The sequence below is a fragment of the Cucurbita pepo genome, chromosome 5, assembly GCF_057944985.1.
Source record: "Cucurbita pepo subsp. pepo isolate OVF chromosome 5, ASM5794498v1, whole genome shotgun sequence".
Lineage (NCBI taxonomy): Eukaryota > Viridiplantae > Streptophyta > Magnoliopsida > Cucurbitales > Cucurbitaceae > Cucurbita > Cucurbita pepo.
In genome coordinates this window covers 308,179-330,308 of record NC_141802.1, presented here as the reverse complement: position 1 = coordinate 330,308, position 22,130 = coordinate 308,179, and the positions used below count along the sequence as shown (strand labels likewise).

Below are 22,130 nucleotides of genomic sequence, written 5' to 3'. Positions count from 1 at the left end.
TTTTTTAATTTATAAAGGTGACAAACTATATAATAAAATACGAATCACGAGAACCCCCACATGCCCATATCATATTTAAGAACCAAAACCAAAAATAAAAACATGTTACTTTTCCAAAACAATAAAATAATAATAGTAATATATTTAAAAATACAAAATATATTTCAGCCAGTTAATATAAAAAGAAAATATATTTGTTATAAAGTATGGAAATCATATATACTAACTCAAAAATACCTTTTTTTTAGGTATATTTTTCTGTATTCATTTTTTATTTATTTTTTAAACTTTGTTAATCTATAAAAAACCCCGTAAATTTTGACAACTTTTGTAATAGTGAATCCAATCCCTCTCCTCAAAAAAAAAAAAAAAAAAAAAAACTAATTCTATTAGATTCATAATATCTCTTTTAACTCCGACGATTCCCCTCCTCTTGCAAAAATATTATACCAAAAATCCATAGTCTCATTAACTGGCTGCTCCATTGTCAAATTACCAAACTGGCCCTCATATATTTCACCTACAAATCCCTGTTGGCTCCCTACCATGGCGATTTGGTCATTGGCCAAAACTTCCATCCAGAAGCTGTCGTCGGCTTCCGGCAGATTATTTGTCGACAACTCACCGTTCTCCGCCGTGACGATGGAGGAGCTTTCACTGGAGCAATGGGGCGGCGAAGAAGCCGAACCACAGCTCTGCATCGAATGAAAGGTCGTAAATTTGTAGGATTGTGCTGCTGATTCTTCTCCAGCCACGGCGGGGATATCCCCGCCGTAGCTCTGTCGGTTCACAGCGGTGTAATTTCTGAGTTGTGGAGTGGCGTAATTTTGTGTAATCCTTTTCTTCAAATGAGTGTGCCACACGTTTTTTATCTCGTTGTCGGTTCTTCCCGGTAATCTTGCAGCAATTGCCGACCATCTAGAAATTAATAAAAAGATAGTTAGTTAATTTCATTGCTAAGTATCGAAATCTTTAATCGGTTGAAAACAAAAAACACGTTCGTTAAGTTCTATGTTGGCAGTTTTGTTGGTTAGTGTCACATGATTACATAAAATGGATTAAAACCTATGCAGTCATCGATGTAATTAATTATTAATTAGCCTTGCTTTAAACCTATCTTCTTACGAGGACACCAGAGTCACGTGATCAATCAAATTTCCAAAAAAAAAAAAAAAAAAAAAAAAAAAACCTGTTTCCAAGCATTTGGTGTAGCTTAATAATGGTTTCCTCTTCTTGTGGAGTGAAATTTCCTCTTTTAATGTCTGGCCTTAGGTAATTAGTCCATCGAAGTCTGCAACTTTTTCCACACCGTAATAACCCTGAAATATTTCAAAAGAATCATAAGAAATGGTGTCTCACCTCAACTAATTTAGAGAATGTTCATGAGTTTATAATCAAATAATACTCTTTTAATTGGAACGAGTCATTTTGAGAAGTCCAAAGCAAATGCATGAAAGCATATTATCGTGGAGAGTTGTGTTGATTTAACTATGTTGTCTTTCCATTTTTGGAAAGGGAGAAGAAAAGGTGGATTTTTTTTAATGGGGTTTGAAAAGGAAACATTTTGGTTGAAGTTTTAGATTGATCAGAAGAATTAAAGAAAGAAAGAAGTGAAGAATGAATTACCAGCTTGTTTTGGGAGGGCTCGCCAGTTTCCATGGCCATAGAGGTTGATATAATTGATGAGAATCTGGTCTTCTTCAGGGGTCCAAGGACCTTTCTTGAGCCCCATTTTCTCACAGCATGGACCTCTCACCATCTCTTTCCCTTTACTTCTTTGGAGCTCTGAAGATGATGATCAATGGATCTGTCTCTCTCTCTACAGAAGCCCAAAGATAAGAGCTTGAGTTACATATGTATATATATATATATATACAAAGATGAAAAGGGGATGAAAGGGAAAGTGGGAAGAAGATGGGTACAGAAAAGGGTACAAAGAGGGCGCACTTGTGTGGGTTTTAAAAGGGCAAAAATCCCCCCAACAATGCTTCCAGGAAACGTCGACTCACCGCTGTCTTTCTTCCTTTCCATCGTGGGCCTCTCCATCTCATCCCATCACCCTTCCTTACTCAAATTAAAACGTGCGTTTTTCTTTTTCAATCTTAAATCTTTAATTTATGTCCTTCAGATTCACCTCTTTTTTTTAATTCATCTTCTTACCATCAAATCAAATATATTAATACAGTAAATAAAATTCCAAGCTATAACTATCATAAATATATACATGTGAGCGCAAATTTTGACATTTTGATGTTGAATTTTATTATAAACTATGATGGGGATGAACTTAGGTCAATAAAAGAGGCTAGTGGCTGATGTGTATATATCAACCCCTTCCTTTTGGGTCTAAACATTACAATAATTCAATTTTTTAAAGAATATTCTTTTTAGATTCCTAATTTTTTTCTTTTTATATAGTTTAATTTTCGAGTAACCCTATGTTGTATTCCAATACTGAGTAGGTATACTATAATTCAACCTTGGAGCTATTTTCAAGAATATGGACCATTTAGCACATTCCTTAACAAATTCTTGGAGGCCACACAACCACTAATTAAAGGTGTAATTATGTTTTGGGGGACTTTCAAACTTCAAGGTAAAAGGAAGATTTTGATCTAAATTGTTGTTTAACATATGGGTGTGAGCCATTTTTGACGATGAATTAATTATTAATTGTACAAAGAATTCTTCATCATGATTTTACACAATCTAGTTTATAATATAAAAATGAAAAGAGTTTCTTATTTTCTCAATTCAAGTCAGAAAGTGGTATGAATCGGCGGAAGTTAGTCAGCAGCTTTGCAATTTAATATATCTGAAATGAGGAAGGGTAGCTTTTATGTTACGTGGTAATGATGTCACTTGTGGTTGGTCTCAAAGCAAGCCATGAAGCACTTTAAGAGGCACATCTCGTCGACATGAACAGTGGGCTTGAACTTCGGGGACGATGGTGCCCAAGAAACTTGTGGATAATTTATAGGAGCTTTGCTTTTTACGCATGGCCCCTCCTCCATTCATTGCATGCACTCAATTTTAGTTTATTTGAATTGCTATGGGTGAGGTGAAAATACATTCAAAAGTACACAAAAGAAGTGATCTTCCCAAAGATTTGCTACCCTTTTTGTTATATTTGCAAACCCTTTTCTTTACATGATTTGAATAACTCACAACAACAAAGTGGACTTGATTGGAACTCTAAGCTTTAGTAGTCCATGTGGGATGTGAGTTTTCATGGTAATCACAAAATTTTGTTGTGAAATCATTATAATTTTGGTGAAATATGGGACTATTCTCGAACAAAGGGGTTTATTTAACGGAGTAAAGATAAATTTTTGTCTGAATCCTATGTAAATAAATGTTAACAACCAAAACTTACTTTCAGTAGATATTGTTCGCTTTAACCTGTTATGTACGAACGTCAGCCTCCCAATTTTAAAACACGTATGTTAGAGAGGAGTTTTTTATACATATATATATCAATTCTCTTCTCTGGTTTGTCATCTAATGGGTATGAACGGTAGGTGTGGGAGGGTAGGGTTAATACCTAACATATGGTAAAGGTGTTGCTCATATATGTACAATGGTTTTACTAATCTAAGAAAGAAAATAAAAGCATGAAATCTGATTGCTTTGGTAAAACGAAAAGTAAGTAAGTTGCAGAGAATTTGGATTTAGATTAGAAAGGGTGTGGATTGAAGAGAAAGAAGGTGTGGAATGTTGTACCGATTTGAAAACAGACAACAAATATTGATATCAATATCACACTGACTTTGGCCGACAGCTCCCAATATCACCACTTTCTTCATTAATGAAATTCATACCCTTTATCAACCAAAAAGTATGTAAGTTCCGAGATTAAATTCATATTTCAATTTCTTAATAAGTATTGCCCTTACTGTATGGGTTGACGTTGAATTGATTATGACATATTCATTCAATGAGATAATATATTTAGTTGATAATATAATGTGAATGAGTGACGGATTAAGATTAAATAATTGAGATTCACACATTTTGATTTTGATTTGTTTTTGAGACCGGAGATTTGATCCTCGTTTCTAATTTTTATATCCAACTTCTTGAGGATCCAAATCCACCGCCTGAGAATCAAAATCCACTACTTCACAAAATCCAAGCCATACACTTGAATATGATTTGGAATACACATAATATGAACTTAGTTACTTAATAACAAAATAATAGTTTAATTAACTTTCTATATGTATTCAACAAAGAAAGAAAAAGTTATGAGAGGTTTTGAAAATTAAGAAAAAGAAATGGTGAAGCATAAGGTGCAAAAGGGTCCACAAATAATTAATTCTTAAGTGTTGAATTTGAAGGGTAAATTGAATTTTCCAAGTTTGAAATTTATGTTTTCACCTAACTCTTTATCATTTTTCACATCATTCATAAATTAATCTATGCTTTTGGGAGAGCATTAATGTGTCATTTTTTCTATAAAATTAATGTCCAAAATTTTGGGTTTTTTAATTTTAAAAACTATATTCATATAAAGCTTTTACATAATAGATAACAACAAATAATTGTCAAAAAGATGTTTATGCTTTCTATGCGGAGAGGGCCCATAAAGCCCAAGTGATTGGGCCTGGGCTGTAGCAGGTCAGCGGCGGTGGGTCAGATTAAGTATGCTTGACCTTGGCTGCGGAGAGGGCCCATAAACCCCAAGTGATTGGGCCTGGGCTATAGCAGGTCCGCCGCGGCTGGGTCAGATTAAACGTGCTTGACCTTGGCTGCGGAGAGGGCCCATAAAGCCCAAGTAGTTGGGCCTGGGCTGTAGCAGGTCGCGGCGGTTGGGTCAGATTAAGCGTGCTTGACCTTGGCTGCTGAGAGGGCCCATAAAGCCCAAGTTATTGGGCCTGGGCTGTAGCAGGTCCGCGGCGGTGGGTCAGATTAAGTATGCTTGACCTTGGCTGCGGAGAGGGCCCATAAAGCCCAAGTGATTGGACCTGGGCTGTAGCAGGTCTGCGGCGGCTGGGTCAGATTAAGCGTGCTTGACCTTGGGCCTCCAACTGCCAGTATTTATTATTATTATTAGTTTATTATTTTGTAACATATAATAATAATAATAATAATAAAATACGCGGCGCCAAGGAAACGTCGGATGGCCGACTTTCAGACCAAATGTTATCGACATCAGACGTTAATTGCTGTGGGGCCATTGGACGGTGGAGATTGGTTTCCTCTCACCTAAAAAACAAACATTTCAATTCAAAAAAAGATATTTTAAAAAAATATCATTTTAAGTCTATCCCATGTTTAAAAAAAAAAAAAAAAGAAGAATATAATTTTTAATTTTATAATTGATATTTAATAAAATGTTAAAATGTTTAAAAATATACCAAATCTTTTATTACATTTTTTGGAGGGATGGTTAAAATTTATAAAGTTTAATTTCGAAACTTGGAAATCAATTTTCATTTGTTTAAAAGAAGAAAAAAAAAAAAAAAAAAGGTAAAATGAAATGAAAAGAGAATAAAGTAAAGCATGTGGGGAAGAGGTACACGTGCGAGGAATTGATGGAATGTGGCGCCCTCAATACCCATAGCACATCATTAAGGACAACCCTGCGTTACTACCACGCAACCTTTTCCAACTTTTTCTCAACTCATCAGTTTTCTTTTTTTTTTTTAAAAATTATTTATCATTTTTTATACCAAACATTTTTATATTTATTTGTCTTATCCATTCAACTATTAATTCATAATCTTTTAAAGCTTTATAAATAATAAAAATCTAATAATTAAATTATGATTTTTATATGTTTTATTCAAATTAATATTTTTATTTATAATTTATTGACCGAATATATTAAACAAAATTCAACAAGAACATTAACAAAGTTGCTTTTTGTTTAGAAGTAGCATGTCCATAAAACGCGAACTTTTTTACAATAAAGTTTAATAATTTTTAAAAGAATAATCTAAATTGACAGTTTTAAATTGAAGATTCAAAAGTCAATTTTATTTAAATTTTGAACAAAAGCTCTATAACGAAAAAGGAAGAAAAAATCAAACCTTTTTTTTTTTTTTAATATATACATATTTGAAATTTATTTTTCTATTTGGTCCCCATTATTTATTTTTTTGAAGTTGGGTGAAAAAGGGTGGAGAAAGAGAGAATATTTGACTGGGTTGTTTAGCGAAATTGGCAGCTTTAGTCACTTCCCTTCCCTTTCCTTTCTTTCGTGTCTATATCTTCTGCCTTTCCCTCCGCTTCTTCTTTGCCTACCAATTCTGACCTTTCTCTTCTTCCTCCTCCTTTGATCAAGTTTTCTCATCCTCTTTCTCACATCGCCCTCTTCTCCGATCGTCATGTCGTTCAGAGGCCTCCGACGGGTATCTTTATGTTCTTATTTTTATGCTTTCTTTACTTTAACTCAACTGGGTGTACCCTTATTTCAATTGGGGGCTCTGGGTTTTCTCCCGATTTTATGTTACTTACGTTTTTCTCAACATTCTTCACCTCTGCTTCATCCTTCCCAACCACCCATCAACTGACTTCTCAATTTTATGTTTTCTTCTTTCTTTACCCTTTTCTCTGATGCTATTTACTCTCCTTTCTTCAAGCATGCTGTGTTTCTTCTTCTTTTTCTCTTTATTTCAAACGAGTACAGTGGATTTTGATGAAAGGAGTTAGATTCGATGGATCATGTGCTTGATTGATTCAGGTTCTTGTTATACCTCTGAAATCTTTGATTTAAAGGGTGGAAGTCATGATCTTGACTGTTCAGGCAGGTCTGTTGATGGACTTCTGTCTTCTTTGCTTCTTCTGCAATTTCTTTTTAGAAACTTTTCAAAACAAGAATCTATTGGGGATCTCAGGATCAATCATGGTGATCTGGTCTACAGCTAAATCAAACCTTTTGTTGATTGAACAATACTATAGATCCCATGGTTCAATTTAAAGGACTTCTGCTGCTGTATTTTGCTGAGGATTTTTACTTTGTTGGCACCATTTTCTTTGAGCTATTCACATGCTTTAAATCTTGCTGCTACTTGTTTGGTTGTTTTGACATTTTTGAACTGAACTACCTTTACAGCAAAACACTTTATCTGCAATGGGTGTGAATGAACACACCAAGAAGACATTTTCTGAACTACAGAGAAAGAAAATGTATAGATATGTGATCTTTAAGGTTGATGAAAAGAAAAGGGAGGTGGTGGTTGACAAGATTGGCAATCCTGCTGAGAGCTATGAAGATTTCACTGCTGCTCTGCCCGACAACGATTGCCGCTATGCTGTTTATGATTTTGATTTTGTGACATCTGACAACTGTCAGAAGAGCAAGATTTTCTTCATTGCCTGGTTAGCTAAGCTTCACCCATCATCAACTTTAATCTTATATTTCTTATCGCTATATTGTTCATTGGTTTGCCCCACAACACAACATTTTGGAACCTACTTAGGAAAGCATTCGTTATCCTTAGGGTTCTTCATGTTCATGGTCAATTGGTTATTCATATAACTCATCTGGTATGCTTGCTATTTTCATTCAATACCTTCTTCTGGTGCATGTGCTTTACTTTTCACACTGCACAAGTCATGATCTTCAGGGTTCTATATGCATCCACTAATCTCTCTAAAGATCATAGTATGTACATCGAAATTTTTGGGCAAAACTCGAAAATCTTGACATATTTATTCAGAATGCTCGCTGTTTCTGTTGTTGATGATCCAATGCACCTTTTGAATCTCTTATTCCAGAAACCATCTAGTTACGACCTTCAATGAAAGGAATTCTTTTGGTCATGTCATATCAATGATAATCACATTGGTGTCTTTTAATCTAACCCTAGATTGTTGCACTTCAGGTCTCCAGCGAGCTCTCGAATCCGTGCCAAGATGCTCTATGCAACATCTAAAGACAACTTTCGACATGAGCTTGATGGCATTCACTATGAGATCCAAGCTACTGACCCTGCAGAGATGGACCTGGAAGTGATTAGAGACCGTGCTCAATGAACAGTCTCTGTTTAATTTGTTTAATTTGTTCTCTCTAAGGGGTAAACCAGCTAGTATTTTTAATACTTATGAACTGGTTTAGCTTCGATATGTGTAAAACCGAACGCTGGCGAATGAAAACGTTGGACAAACCGTAAAATAAACTAACATCTGCAGAATGCTGATATATGGTGGATCGACATGTTGTTGTGGTTGCAATCACTGCTTCTCAGGTGAAGACAAGTTTGCTATAGAAAATGTTTAGAATTTATCAAACCTATTATCATTGGAAATTTGTTCTCTGGTGGATCTAATTCAATCTCTCTTCTGCGCCTCCTTTTATGATGTGAAATGAAGAACACGATGCCGAATGGATCATAGCATGCTTTGTGTATTGTCTTTCATGAACTGAGTTTCAGCTCATCATCAATGGCATCGACCAAAAACAATTTTCCAAGCCAACATATGAAAAAGAAGCATTTATTTCCTGTCTTTTTTTTTTTTAATTCTCAAAAGTTAACAAGGAGTTTGGAATGATCTTCCTTTGAACACAATTTTTCATAAAGGCCCGCGCTACCTGTCTGCAAAGATACATAAATCACACAGAAATGTAACTTTATTCTTAAGAGAATCCCATCCCATAAGTAGAATCTTTAAACATATGAGAAGACTGACTGTCTAATTGGTACATGCCCGGCTCACCAATTCTTGAATGGTTCCATCTTCGTTCTCGCCCGACATCTCTTCCAACGATTTTCCTTTCGCTTCAGGCACCAGAAAAGTAAACAGGATTCCCAAGAAGTTAAGTCCACCCAACAACAGAAGCGAGTTCTGAACTCCAATGCCAGGAGGATATCCTGCATCAGTTTAGCTCTTGTCCTGGTTTTGAGCCAAATATAGAAAACCAAATGCACCCACCATAGCTCCAAGTTTTCCAGACGCGGATGATATACCATGGCAAGTAGAACGAAATCGTGCTGGAAATACTTCAGCTGGGACAACAAAGGTTGTTGCGTTCGGTCCGAAATTTGCAAAGAAGAACGTTAACGAATAGAGGATGACGAAACCAATATGTTGGTCCTTCAGAGTCCAGTGATGGTATGGAATGGCTAGAGCAAACATGAAGACTGTCATGAAGAAGAATCCCATAAGTTGAATCGCAAATCTTCCCATCTTGTCAATGAAAGCCACTGTGAACCAGTAGCCTGGGACAGTACTGCAGAGAGCAATGAGTGTTTGAGCCCTTGATATTTTGTAAACTTCTTCAATAGCATTCATGGTGGCAGCTGGAGGAATCCATCCAATTGCACTGAATATATCTTTCTGGAACAAGTTCTGACTGTAGAAGGCAATGTCAAGCAAGAACCAAGTAGTTGTAGTTCCAAGTAAGTGAGTTCCATGGCGACGAAGAAACTCTTTTGAGAACAAGCCATATGCGTTTGCATTTGGTGTCAGCTGAGTAGGTTGTTGCGCTTCTACCTCAATGTCCATGTGCAGAACTTTTGACATGTCTGATGCAGCCTGAGTTGTATTTTTGGCTACAAGAGCTGTGTAGCGTGCAGTTTCGGGCATTTTGGTCCTCCAGTAGTAAGTAAGAGCAGCTGGAAAAGCCCCAGCCATCACAATAATCCTCCAAACGTAATCCGCTTGGGGCACAGTGGAGGCAATTGGATCAACTGCATAAGGTGGAGCATCAAACTTGGCCTTAAATGCCGAAGAGACGATAATGGAAAATATGCCTCCGCCCAAAATTCCAAACCCCTGCATAGCAAACACTGCAGCGATGAATGCACCGCGAGTCTTTTTATTAGAGTATTCAGACATGATGGTTGCAGAAAGAGGGTAGTCGCCACCGATGCCGAAGCCGAGCCAGAATCGGAAAAAGCAGAGAGTAGTCATGACAGATTGTGAATTGTGGCCGAAGGAAAGGCCTGAGCCTATGGAGCATATAACCATCATCATTAGAGTCATGCCATAAACTCGCTTTCGCCCCATTTTGTCACCCAGCCAGCCAAAGAAGAGTTGCCCTGATAGCGTTCCACAAAATGCGACACCATTAACCGCAGCAGCAACGTTGGGAGGCAATGTGCCAGGCTTTGGTGAGGCATGAACATGATAGTAAATGCGTCCAAGTAACTTGGTGACAAGGGATATGCAGAAAAGATCATATGCATCAGAAGAATCCCATTCCAGCAATGATGATAGCCGTGAAATGGTACCATTGTGTTTTGGCAACATCAAGTGCATTTAGAACTTGAAGCGGCTCCTTTCCCATTGCTTACTTTCTCCACACAAGCTAAGAGAGAAAAAAAGAAGAAAAGAAAAAGGGAGTAGATGATTGTGGAAAGAGGGTGGAGGTTGAAGATGAGAAGAGCAGAAGAAAAGTAGAGGAATAAATGAGAAAAGGGGTTGAAGGAGATGGAAACATTGGAACCTCTTCTTCCTGGTTTACTGCAAACCGCCATAACAACAACAGCACAGCACAGACATAGCACAGCACAGACATAGCCCAGCGCGCCAATTTCAGTTCCCGCTCGCCCCTTCTCTCCTTTCTCTGCTTCCAAATGTTGTTGTAAGTTATACCCAACATCTCCCCTTTCTCTGCTTCCAAATGTTGTTGTAAGTTATACCCAACATCTCCCCTTTCTCTGCTTCCAAATGTTGTTGTAAGTTATACCCAACATCTCCCATTTCTCTGCTTCCAAATGTTGTTGTAAGTTATACCCAACATCTCCCCTTTCTCTGCTTCCAAATGTTGTTGTAAGTTATACCCAACATCTCCCCTTTCTCTGCTTCCAAATGTTGTTGTAAGTTATACCCAACATCTCCCATTTCTCTGCTTCCAAATGTTGTTGTAAGTTATACCCAACATCTCCCCTTTCTCTGCTTCCAAATGTTGTTGTAAGTTATACCCAACATCTCCCCTTTCTCTGCTTCCAAATGTTGTTGTAAGTTATACCCAACATCTCCCATTTCTCTGCTTCCAAATGTTGTTGTAAGTTATACCCAACATCTCCCCTTTCTCTGCTTCCAAATGTTGTTGTAAGTTATACCCAACATCTCCCATTTCTCTGCTTCCAAATGTTGTTGTAAGTTATACCCAACATCTCCCCTTTCTCTGCTTCCAAATGTTGTTGTAAGTTATACCCAACATCTCCCCTTTCTCTGCTTCCAAATGTTGTTGTAAGTTATACCCATCATCTGTTTAACCGTTCAGAAGAGTGGAAGTTATTAGGATGAAATTATAATCGTAGTTTATTTATAAATCTTATCGTTATCCATCCTCAAATTAAAATAGGAGTCTTTATATTTGTTGGTACACGACATCAAGTTTATATCGGTTTGTCCGACCTGAAATTTATATTATTAAAATCCTCTATAATTAATTAACTTTATCGATTATATATAAGTCGATTTTTCTTATATATATTATATATTCTCTAACATGTTTGGTAGCAATTAAGAATATAATCTATGGGCTAAGAGGAGCAGTTTTGGATGTGCAAAATATTAATTTAATGGGATTATGACAAATGATGGATCACATCTAAATCCCAACCACTCTTGTAATTTTAGTTTCTATAAATTATATATTTTTATCCCTCAAATTTAATCTTAATTCTTATTTGGGGTATGGGTTTTTTTATTGATCGTTTAAAATTAAAATTTAAAATTTAATTAGTTTCTAGATTTACTCGAAAAATGATATATATACCTAGAGGATAATATTATATGGAAATATGAATGAAATGAAAATGCTAATGTTTTGAAATTGTTAGACGAACACGACTCTCCACAATGGTATGATATTGTCCACTTTGAGCATAAGCTCTCATGGCTTTGCTTTGGGTTTCCGTAAAAGGCCTCGTACCAATGGAGTTAGTATTCCTCACTTATAAACTCATGATCATTCCCTAAATTAGTGGATGTGGGACTTCCATCATCCAATAGAAATAAGGGGAGAGAGAGATATAGTGGGACATACAATTAATACAACATTATTGGTGGAGATGAACAATGAGAAACAGCAAGTTGACTTCAATCCCAAAACATTATATTATATTAATATTTTATATTGATTACGTATTTATAAACAGTAGTGTCTCCAAAATGGCATTACATAAACACAGTACATCTATTTGTGGTTGTCACCTTTATTTTATTATCAACTTTTTTGCTTACTTAATTAATACTAATACTGTTTTAAATATTACTTACTTGGTTACTTGGTTTCCAGAAAATCCAAGATTTTAATATTACATGAATGAAGGGTATGAAAAAAAGAAGAAAATTACAGTATTGACAAGTGAAATTTAATGGCGTAAGACAATTCAAAAGCCATGAAAACTTCTAAAGAAGAAGAAGAAGAAGAAGAAAGAACATCTCAGAAAGGACTCATACTACTACTACTACTACTATTCTCGCATGAACTTAGCATCAAAAGTTCCTCCAAATACTCTGTTCCCAAATCTTCCAAAATCACTACATTCTTCTTTTTCTTCATCTTCTTCGTCTCCGCCACCCCCTGGCTTTTCGCCGCCGCCCCTGACTTCCTTCTTAGCGAGTGTTTTCTCTTCAAAGCCACCACTGGTGACAATCCTTCTTCCAATTCATACTTAATCTCCTGCAGCGATTCCCTCACCATTTCCACCGGAAAATTCAGCACCGCCAGTGCTCCTCTCATCGAATACGCCGCTTGATCGTAAGCTAAAGCCGCGGCTTCGGCACTATCGAAAGTCCCAAGCCAAACCCTAACTCCATGCCTTGTCGAATCCCTAATCTCCGCCGCGTACTTCCCCCATGGCCGCCGCCTCACTCCTCTGTAATTCTTCTCCGTCGTTTTTCTCTCTTTCTCCCTCTCCAAATCAATCGAACTCACTTCGATTTCTTCCTTCACCGCAATCTTCAATTCCGATTCCGATGGTTGATGGCCGAGAAATTCATCCGGCAGTGAGAGTGAGTTTTCTAGCACACTGTTTATCGAGAAAAAATCGCTCCATGAAAACGACAATTCCTCCGGTGATCCGAGTGAACATTCCGTCGAGAAATCTGAATCGGAGAACGAAAAGTAATAGGATTCCATTTGAATTTCTAGAGGAAATTGAATCTTCAATGTAATTTTTCTTCTTCTTAATTTTATACAAAAAGGACTCTGTTTCCTTTCTTTCTGTGTGTAAAAGAATTTGAATATTTAGGCCTATATATAACAACGGGAAAATGACGAATTCCGATCCGCAAAATAAATAAATATTATAAAATAATTTGGCCAGAGTTATCAATATTTTATAACGGGGGGGGGGGGGGGGGGGGGGGGGGGGGGGGGGGTGAAAAGCAAAGAAGTTTCTATAATATAATGCTTAAACTTATATTTAACAACTCGGCAAAACAAAAATAAGAATAGCAAGGGCAACCGGGGCACGTGCTCAAAAGACGCCACAAGCCCGGCGGCGCATGGGACCCATCCCCAATTTCTTTCAATAAAATAATATTGAAGTAACCGAATCCTGAATTATAACGGAATAGTTCGTGAATTTAGTAGTAGTGTACGTGGCAGACACGTCATGGAGATATTTAGAGAATTCACGGCAATTACGTTATTGAGTTACAGCTGGACATGGCACGAGTGCCCTAGCTTAGTGGCTTTAGATCACAGGAGGATAAATTAATTAATGAAATACTTGTTCCTTTTTTAATGCCAGTTGGAATTTAATTAACAACCTCATTTTAATTTAATGTTATGATTAATATGAGTTAAATTAAGTATTTCAATTAAATTTAATCATCCATAATTATTTAAGCAATTATATGGAAACACCCAAACATTTCTGATAAATTTTGAAAAAATGAGATCAACTAATACACATCAAATTTTATTCTTTAGTCTTACAATGTTTTATTTATTGATTTATTTATTGATTTAAGGAAAATTTCATACCATCTTTATTTAATTTATATAAAAATGAAAAGAAAAAATAGAAAGAAAAACAAAAGTTTAAAAGGTATTTAGGATATTCCCACTCGTCCATAATCAAGAAAAGAGATGAGATTACTGTATGTGGCAGTCTCATCTTATAATCACGTATTTACGTAAAATTCCAAAACACCAATGATATGCTTCAAATAAATTAACTATTAATTTAACAAATCTTAACAAATAAATTAAAATATAGAAAATATTGGTTAGATAATTATTTAAATTTTTAAGTTTTTTTATTTCTATCTAAAGAATTAGATTAAAAAAATAATAATAATAATATGGTAATTTTTAAAACTAAATAATTATCTAATCCAAACAAGTTTAATAATCTTTAAAATACATAAATAAGTAATAAAAAAAAAAAAAGCATCCTTAAAATTAATTGAATTATAAAAAAAACTTTTGTGGTTGAAAATATATTTTTTTTTAAATTAAGATTTAAAAGGCATACTTATATTATTAAATTTTCCAAACACGTGTTTTAAACCCATCCAAAAATTCATCCAATTTACATGTTGTCTTTAAAAATATATTATCTACCTAACTAACTAATTAATTAAAAAGTCGGATAAATTCACATTTTTTAAAAATCATATTTTTCTAGGTTGATCTAAATACCTTTATTTGATAATCATTTAAAAGCTCCATTGATTTTCTTTTTTGGGTCATTTTCTCTACGATAAATTTCAATTTTTTTTAAAAAAAATGTTATAATTTATAAACCAAATTAAAAAATATATATATATAAATTTCAAACTATTTTGGTTTTTTAAAACATATCGTTAAGATGCTAAAAACAAAAGTTTTTGGGAGTTAAAAGAGAGAGAAAAAAGATGAAATTAAAGAAATTAAAGTAGAAAAGAATGGAGAAGTGATTATTTTAATTGTTTTGAAAGGAATTCAACATTTGACTGAATTATTTATATATTTTTTTGGCATTAGCCGTCGCATATTTCAGACAAGCTTTGAATGAAATAGGGGGTTTGCATTTTTCTTGCCTCTCACTCCCTTTATTATTATTATTATTATTATTATTAATTTAGTTCCATATATCTTTTGTTTTAATCCTTTGTACACACAGCACAAACACAAAGGGTTTTAATTTACAAATAATGGGAAAAGCAACAAATGAAAGAAAATGAAAGAAAAGGAAGTAATGGGTCCATTGGGAAATGTGGTTAATGTAATTAATCATCTTATATCCCTTTTTATTATTTTATTATTATTATTATTATTATTATTATTATTATTATTATTATTCTTATTATTTTGCATAAATTATTATATCTCACAATCTCCTTCCCCCTCCACAAATTAATGATTTAATAATTGTAAAATTTCATAACAATGGAAGTAGGGTTCTTGAGTGGCAACCCACCCAACCAAATCACCAACTTGCTCAAAATCGACCAATTTAATGGGACCACCAATTTTAAATTCACCAGTTTAAGTCCATGTTCATGAACCATCTTCCCTTTCACTTTTATTATTATTATTATTATTATTATTATTATTATTATTATTATTATTATTATTATTATTATCATTCATTTTCATTACTCTATTTATTTAAATTATAAATCACGTTGATTTTGCGTACCAGATGCTCTTGCTTCCAAATTTGGTATATACGAGTTATTTATTTATTTATTTTTTTTTTTTTTTTGTCGAGTCCTATCCATAAAGCTATAAAGCTAGCAACTAGCTTGCTATGGTAAAATAATACTAATACTAATAATAATATATATTTTTTGGTTTCGTATAATTATTAAAAATAATTTATTATCGTTAAATTGGCCTCGTGTTAAAATTCAGTGGAGACGACTTCATAAGTTCATTGCACCTTACAATGCTTCCATCAATTTCAATTACAAACCCTCTTTGGCTGCCAATCTTTTTTTGTCAGTTTATCTTCCTCTTTATTAATTATGAGATATCTTCTAGATGAAAAGGGCCATGGATTGAACCTTCCATTTTTCTTTTGTCATTTTCTTTTATTTATCATGCATTTATTAATAATGTTTTTTTTTTCTTTTTTAATCACGTAGCTGTAGTTTTGATTCCTTTCGGGTCCATGCCCTTCTAGAAGAATAGCTGGTTTTAGTATTTTTATTACAAAAATGAAAAATAAAAAGCTTTTTTTCCCCTCTTCTAGTAAGTACTGTATGGTTACTATTTATACACATTTGAAAATGTCCGGTTTGGGGCTTTTTTTTTTAATCTTAAATTCAAATATTAAAAGTACCCACTTTATCTTGTTATTATCACTTGGGTTTGAATGGGAAAATTAATATATGTTATATTGTTATAATCTAACGGAAATGATGATTATCTCTTTGAAAAACTTCCAATAAAGTAATTTGATTTGAAAGTGATGGATTCTGAATACATTCAAGCAATGTTTGAAGAAAGCTTCCAATACCTCATTTAATATTATCAATCCTTTTCTTTTCTCTTTTTATAATATTTCTAATAATCCCATATTTTTCATGGGCCTATTCATTTTCCTCAGCAAAATAACTTCACCTTCAACTTTTTTTTTTTTTTTAATTTAAAGTTCTTGTGGTCATATATTTCTCTTTTTTGTTAGGCAAGGGGGGACTTTGCTGAATGAATTATATTATATGTAATAAAAAAAAAGAGGGACATGTTTGAAGTTGAAGGTGTGACAAGGCATTGGTTGATTTTATAATTAATATGGATATGGGCAGCCATTAAGGACCAACTCGCCACTTCATGAGTATGACATTTCAAGAAACTGTCATTCCTAAAATATTACCAACCTCAGTCATTATTATTTTGTTTAAGCAATGTTTTAATCAAATAAGTCCGTAATTATAAACTTAAAAGTGTATTATGGTTCAACATTTAGATTATTCCAACATGTTTTTGTGTTTTAAAACACGTGAAAGAAAAGGAATTAAGGATTTGGCGTTCATAAATATCTTATCTAAAAGTGTGTAATATTAATATTATATGTTTCAATCATATTGAAGCGAATTTTAAATATTTAATTATTTAAAATATGATATTTTCTTTTTAAAATGTTGTACAAGTTTTAACGTTAATAGTTTGGTGAGAGAGCAATGCCAAAGAAAGACGCCACGGAAGAAGAACAAAACACGTGTCATTTAAATTTGCTAATATTTTACAACTTTAATGTTGTCTCATTTGGTCTTCACAACATGTTTCAACGTTACCATTTTAATTTGTCCTGCTTTCTCGTTATTCTAAGTTGCCAATCATTTGTTAATTTCTGCCGGATCTATTTGGGCTTACGAGAAGCTTCCCAAGGCTCAAGCCCAAAGTATGGGCCTTGTGTGCGCTTTTGCAAACCGTTTCGTTAGGGATTAGTTTGAGAGAGACGAAATATTATCCAACGGCAAACTGGAAATAATCGGGATTGAGTTACCCCTTATCTTCAACACAGGCGGGCAATTCACTTCTGAGAGGAGCTAAAATGGCTGCTGATTAAGCTCAACTTACTTCGTTTCTTCCTTCTTTTGGACTTCCCTCAATGAGATCAGCGACATTTCTGAAAACCCATTGCCCTTACGTTTCGCCTCCCCTTCATGGCTTCAGCTTTTCGGCAACGAAGAACTCGTTTGTTTCTGTCACTCCCTGTAAATTTGAACCATTTCTCATTAATTTGCAAGCCAAACCGGCCCGATTCCTTGTACTTTGCTACCGGGATTCCGAGAAATCTGCTCTGGAACAACAATCTGTGGGGGTCGAAGATTCGAATGGGGCTCTGACGGTGGAGAATACAGAGCAAAATCAATGGAGCGTGGAAGTGGGTAGCCCAAGCTTTGGATTTTGGCCTCTTGCTAAATTGAGCTTGAGCGATAAGGCTTTTCTTCTATTCACATTCATTGCCCTTACGGTAATTTTAACCATAGCCTCGAATTTTAAGCATTTGTTGTGTGCTGTGTGAGTTTCTCCGAATTTTTGGTTGTTGTTGACTGTTTGCAATGCCGGATTCATGACAAATAACTCTTTGAGACTTGACAATGGTTCTTTTATTTTCCTGTTTTTCTCCTCCTCGGTTCCTAAGAAATAGAATAATTTCTCATCTTACCGGTTCTTCAAAGCTTCTCCTGACAACTTTTTGCTCATAACTTACAAAACAATATCTAATTTTAGAGAATCAGAGATGTTGAGCTCCGGAAAGAAAAAGGGATTATAGAGATGATATATTTTTTTAATATAAACAATCCAACAAAACAATGAAGTTGTGGTCTAATGAGAGGTCAATAAGGGTCATCAGAATAATAAAAAGCTTAAACGGTACGAGTTCAATCTATGGTAAGCACCTACATGATTTAATTTTCTACGTGATCTTGGGCAACTAAATCTAGTAGGGTCAGGTGGTGACCTCGTGAGATTAATTGAGGTGCACACACAACTAAAAAAAAAAAAATCATTAGCTGATCACTTCTAGCCCGGGGTGTTCGAGCAAATTAAATTTTTCTTCGGTGCCATTGGTGTATTATTTCCATAGAAGCTCGAGTAGCTTGACATGGTTCTAGGGTGCTATAGATGAACATTTAAACTATGTTGGTTGTTTCTGAATTGAAAAAATTACTTGAGGATTTTTGCTGTCAAAACTCCTCATGATTGAGTTTAATTATGTTGGATGTTTCTGAATTGTGGGCTTGATAGGAGCTGACCAGTGCTTGCTGACGGAAATATGTCATGAATGCCAACTTTCACATCTTTTTAATGAGATAATTGGTCATTTTGCATTTGTATAAACATTGATTGGTGCTCATTGGTGTAGACTTCTGTGGCATTTACAAGCCTTGTCATTGCAGCTGTGCCAACATTTAATGTAAGTTCATTTAGCTTTCAAGCACATTTTCTTACACTTTTGCTTTTATTCATGTTTTTTTTTCTCTTTATACAAATCCACATATTAATCAAGAAAGCCCATTTTATGTAGGCAATGCGCAGAGCTGCCATTTCACTTTCAAAGCTAGCTGACACAGCTCGTGAAGAACTTCCTGGTACAATGGCCGCCATTAGACTTTCAGGCATGGAGATCAGTGATCTAACTCTTGAACTAAGTGATCTAAGGTGAGAACAAATCCTTATCCATGCACATATCTCCTTACTGATGGTTTTATAATTATATTTGACGAATTGAGATGGACACTGTCTTCTGTGGCATGCTGGATTTTTGGTAAATCTTTAGAATACTTGGTTCTAAGTAAAAATATTTTTAAGGGTATTGAGGAGAGGTGGGATGAAGTTCAATGTAGCTCACTCTGAGTAATTCGTGTAGATTCTGTTTTGATAAGCAGCCAGGAGATAGCTGATGGGGTAAACAAATCTGCTCAGGCCGTCCAAGCAGCAGAAGCTGGAATTCGGCAGATCGGTGCACTTGCCCACCAACAAACTATGTGTATGTTTGACTCATAACTTATACTACACGTTCTTATAAACTAAGTACCAGAGTTTAACGGCGTAGATTATGTTGTCTGCATGATACAGCAATGATTCAAGAGAGAGCAAGTTTGCCCATTATTTCTTTGCAGCCTGTTGTTGTTGGAGCTGCAAAGAAGACTTCTCGTGCTGTTGGCAAAGCCACACGAACAATCATGAAAATGATATCCGGAGGAGAAAGTACGGAGAATGATGATGATAATAGTTTAGATAGACTGGAAGTTTAAGTTTAATGGTTCCTTGCTTCAAATCAAAACAATGGTGTAAATATCACACGAGTGTAGATCATGTAGTTGTTGATATGAAGTCGAAACACATGTTTAGACATTCAAAACTGGAAAATTTTCTTACAAAGACTTATAAATCAGCTTTATCCTATCCCCCGACTTGTTTCCAGACCTGTTGAGGCAATAGAGCTCACCAGAGCCAAGGCTCTCTGTCTGTTCACTCTACCATCTGGAAAGGTTGTACATAAAATCTAGGATTGAACGTTGTAGAAATTTGTAGAAGGAGCCCATTGAAAGGCTTCGGTTCTGAAGCAGGATGATGAAACTGGGGTCCAACTGCCTTTGTAATAACTGGGCACTAAAGGGTCTTTTATGTAATAATCCAAACCCACCCACGGTTTGTTTTGGCCTGGCCAGTTACGTATCACTGGAGAGCTTTTTACATTCTTGTAAGAAATGTTTTGTTCCCCTCTCCTCTCCTTTCCAACTAATGTGGGATCTTACAATCCACTCTCTTAGGGGCTCAGCGTCCTCATTGGCATACCTTTAACAGAGATTGCCTGTTCCGTGTTCCCTCTCCAACCAATGTGTGATTTCGCACTTCAATACCATTTCTTTTTATATTTTAAATAACCCACAGGCAACCCTACCCCACTTCTTTATTACTTTCTCTCTCACTGTCTTAAACAGAAAGAAAAGGATGAATTTTCAAAATGAAACCAGTGGGTATGGAAGTCAACAAAGTGTTTTAAATGCACAAGATAAATCTATAGATATCATTTCCCCTCAAACCCATGCCCATGTAGATGTAAGTACATGTGCATGTGCATATGCATGTTCATGTTCCTCAAGTTTCCACACTTCATCCTCCTAAATTTTTAATTTTCTTTATATAAAAAAAAAAAAAAAAGATCTAGTGGATCTTCATCTTATTATTTTAATCCAGTATCATTTTGTTTCTTTCTGACTTTCTCAAAGTAGCTTTATGAATATTAATTTATTTGCATCACTCTTTGTATAGGTGTTGGTCATCAAGCTAATAACATTTCCTACATCTTCTGCTTCTTTTTCAGGAATCCTACCTCTTAGTTTTCCACTTTTGCTTATGGAACCAACCCAGAAAAGCCTCCATATATTTGAGTCCCCAGCTTTTGAATCGCTCACAAAGCAACAGATTTCAAGCTATCACTCACCATTTTCTAGTGTTTCAGATTCTGCTTCTCCAATTTTAGCTGTTGCAGTTCTGAGTGTGATGGGGACTGTTTTTTTGCTATTGGGTTACTACATTTTCATCAGCAAATGCTGTTCTAACTGGCACCATTTTAGTCTGCTGAGGCGGTTTTCAAGTTTTCATTCCCAACAGCATGAAGATCCTTTCATAGCTCTCTCACCAACAATGTGGAATCGCGGGCTCGAACAGTCGATGATTGGCCAAATCCCAACTTTTCGATTCGAGAAAGACGATGAAGGTAGTGGTCTCTATGGCTGCGTGGTTTGTCTAAGCGAGTTTCAAGAGAACGAGATGTTGAGAGTTCTACCAAAATGCAGCCACACATTTCACTTGGACTGCATTGATGTCTGGCTGCAAAGCAACTCCAATTGCCCTCTTTGCAGAACAAGCATTTCAGGCACAACAAAGCCTCCAATTGATCACATTGTAGCTCCAAGCTCTTCTCCTCAAAACTCTCAGCTCCTTTCCAACAGCCTAATGGGCAGTGATGAAGATTTTGTAGTCATTGAATTGGGTAGTGAAGATGAAGTTGTTTCCTCAACAGGGCAACAAGAAAGTACCATTTCAAGAGAAGCACTGGTTCAGCAGCCCAGATACCATTCTCCTAAAAAACTTGAGCACAAGGTTGGAAAATCCAAAACTCGGAAGTGTCACCATGTTTCAATCATGGGAGATGAGGGCATCAATGTTAGAGCAAAAGATGAACAGTTCTTCATCCAACCCATCAGAAGATCCTTTTCCATGGATTCTGCAGCTGATCAACAGCTTTACTTAACCGTTCAAATGATAATACATCAAGATAGGCAAATCAACGAGTCCAGTAGCAGTAGTAGTGCAGAAAATGACAGCAGAAATCGAAGATCTTTCTTCCCGTTTCGATCCGGACGAGGATTCAAAAACACGATTCTTCCACTCGAGTCAGATATGTAAATATTCAAGGATTGATTGGTTGCATTCAGATTTAGTTTCTGTTTGCTTTTGATTTCAGAAGGTAGTGAAAAAGTTAATAGGTGAATGAGATATTACATACAAAACAAATGGTGTTATTTGTAATTTTTTATGAAATTTTACACATTATGGAAAAGAGATGAAAAATAGAACTTGTTGAAACTTGGCATGCTACTGGGAATCATTGCTTAAACCACTAAACATTATCTTGCCTCTCTTTCTTTTTCAAGCCCTAGTCATTGAGAATGATTACTCGTCTCCTTTCTTTTGGGTTCTTGGTTTTATACTTTCATGAACGGATTCAGAGAAGAGCGGCCCCAAACTCTAAGTCAACTAGCTG

At 35.4% G+C, this 22,130-nt stretch overlaps 4 protein-coding genes and 2 pseudogenes across 4 annotated transcripts; 3 read left to right on the top strand and 3 right to left on the bottom strand.

The window, feature by feature from the left end:
- Window positions 1-265: 265 nt before the first annotated feature.
- Window positions 266-1,817, bottom strand: LOC111794950 (transcription factor MYB14-like). Its single transcript, XM_023677166.2, has 3 exons — window positions 1,627-1,817; window positions 1,190-1,319; window positions 266-918 (listed from the first exon to the last, which is right to left on the bottom strand). The coding sequence occupies exons 1-3, from the start codon at window positions 1,757-1,759 to the stop codon at window positions 396-398; spliced, it is 786 nt and encodes a 261-aa protein (XP_023532934.2). The 5' UTR covers window positions 1,760-1,817; the 3' UTR covers window positions 266-395.
- A 4,370-nt stretch (window positions 1,818-6,187) lies between these two features.
- On the top strand, window positions 6,188-8,276 carry LOC111795576 (actin-depolymerizing factor). The gene is made up of 3 exons (XM_023678084.2): window positions 6,188-6,356; window positions 7,061-7,326; window positions 7,833-8,276. Exons 1-3 carry the CDS (start codon window positions 6,333-6,335, stop codon window positions 7,981-7,983), a joined length of 441 nt encoding a protein of 146 aa, XP_023533852.1. The 5' UTR covers window positions 6,188-6,332; the 3' UTR covers window positions 7,984-8,276.
- Window positions 8,277-8,428: 152 nt separating this feature from the next.
- Window positions 8,429-10,299, bottom strand: LOC111795575 (inorganic phosphate transporter 1-4 pseudogene; annotated as a pseudogene).
- A 1,893-nt stretch (window positions 10,300-12,192) lies between these two features.
- On the bottom strand, window positions 12,193-13,230 carry LOC111795755 (ethylene-response factor C3). Its single transcript, XM_023678321.2, has one exon. It carries the CDS (start codon window positions 13,043-13,045, stop codon window positions 12,347-12,349), a length of 699 nt encoding a protein of 232 aa, XP_023534089.2. The 5' UTR covers window positions 13,046-13,230; the 3' UTR covers window positions 12,193-12,346.
- Window positions 13,231-17,311: 4,081 nt separating this feature from the next.
- Window positions 17,312-19,762, top strand: LOC111795040 (uncharacterized). The gene is made up of 5 exons (XM_023677265.2): window positions 17,312-17,822; window positions 18,720-18,770; window positions 18,882-19,015; window positions 19,243-19,343; window positions 19,433-19,762. Exons 1-5 carry the CDS (start codon window positions 17,457-17,459, stop codon window positions 19,609-19,611), a joined length of 831 nt encoding a protein of 276 aa, XP_023533033.2. The 5' UTR covers window positions 17,312-17,456; the 3' UTR covers window positions 19,612-19,762.
- A 153-nt stretch (window positions 19,763-19,915) lies between these two features.
- LOC111795039 (RING-H2 finger protein ATL16 pseudogene) lies at window positions 19,916-21,952 on the top strand (annotated as a pseudogene).
- The last annotated feature ends 178 nt before the right edge of the window (window positions 21,953-22,130 follow it).